Source organism: Daktulosphaira vitifoliae, unplaced genomic scaffold (assembly GCF_025091365.1).
Source record: "Daktulosphaira vitifoliae isolate Bord-2020 unplaced genomic scaffold, ASM2509136v1 Scaffold_4740, whole genome shotgun sequence".
Classification (NCBI taxonomy): Eukaryota; Metazoa; Arthropoda; class Insecta; order Hemiptera; family Phylloxeridae; genus Daktulosphaira; species Daktulosphaira vitifoliae.
The window spans coordinates 1-879 of NW_026104300.1; the positions used below are offsets into that span (position 1 = coordinate 1).

The following is an 879-nucleotide window of genomic DNA, read 5'->3' on the forward strand; positions in this document are numbered from 1 at the left end:
TTTTTTTGCTATTGCTTTTAAATAAATAAGTGATTAATATTGTAAATCGCTATCAAAATTTATCATAAATTTTACTTCAAGATATTTGAAATAACAAACGTAACATGATTTTATGTTCAATTTGTAGAACAGAAAGTAATTTTACACAAGAAAATGAATATAATGAAAGTGATAATGATGAAATAAATATGGAAGAATACTCGACTGATGATGGAGAAGGCGTCATTGTAAAAGACAATGTTGAATCAAAAAATAGTATAACTGTTCAAGAGTCAAATGTTATACCTAAAACAGTGAAACGTCAAAAGAAGAACTTGGAAGAAGGACATCAATCAAAAGACTTGGAAAATCACCTTGTATCTTTCTTACAAAACAGAAAACCCGAGGAAAATGATCCTGATAAACTATTTCTTCTTTCCTTACTACCACAAATCAAAAAAATTCCCGAAGACCAGAAATCTCAATTGTATATTGACATATTAAGAACTATCCAAAGAGCTAATTTAGGTAATCATCAAGTTGCTTATTATTATCAACAACCACATGGTTTAAGCAATACTAATAATTTTCAAATGTCTACTCCTCATAGTTCATCCCCTAGCTGNAGCAATACTAATAATTTTCAAATGTCGACTCCTCATAGTTCATCCCCTAGCTCTTCATCTTCCTTCTCACAGAACACTCAATATTCAAATTTCCAAAATTATCTCCCTTCAAAAGATATTCCATCAACTTTTCAAAAAACCATTATAAATATGATGCCCCCTTCACCGCCTGTTGTAGATCCAAGATCCGACCCACCATTAAACTCAACTACTTCTCACTTACAAACACCAAACACATTTACTAGATATTAATTTGAAAATTTAAAATAAAATT

General features: G+C 30.0%; 1 protein-coding gene across 1 annotated transcript; it reads left to right on the plus strand.

The window, feature by feature from the left end:
- The first annotated feature begins 104 nt into the window (after positions 1–104).
- LOC126910126 (probable serine/threonine-protein kinase DDB_G0282963) lies at positions 105–857 on the plus strand. The gene has a single exon (XM_050692513.1). It carries the CDS (start codon positions 105–107, stop codon positions 855–857), a length of 753 nt encoding a protein of 250 aa, XP_050548470.1.
- The last annotated feature ends 22 nt before the right edge of the window (positions 858–879 follow it).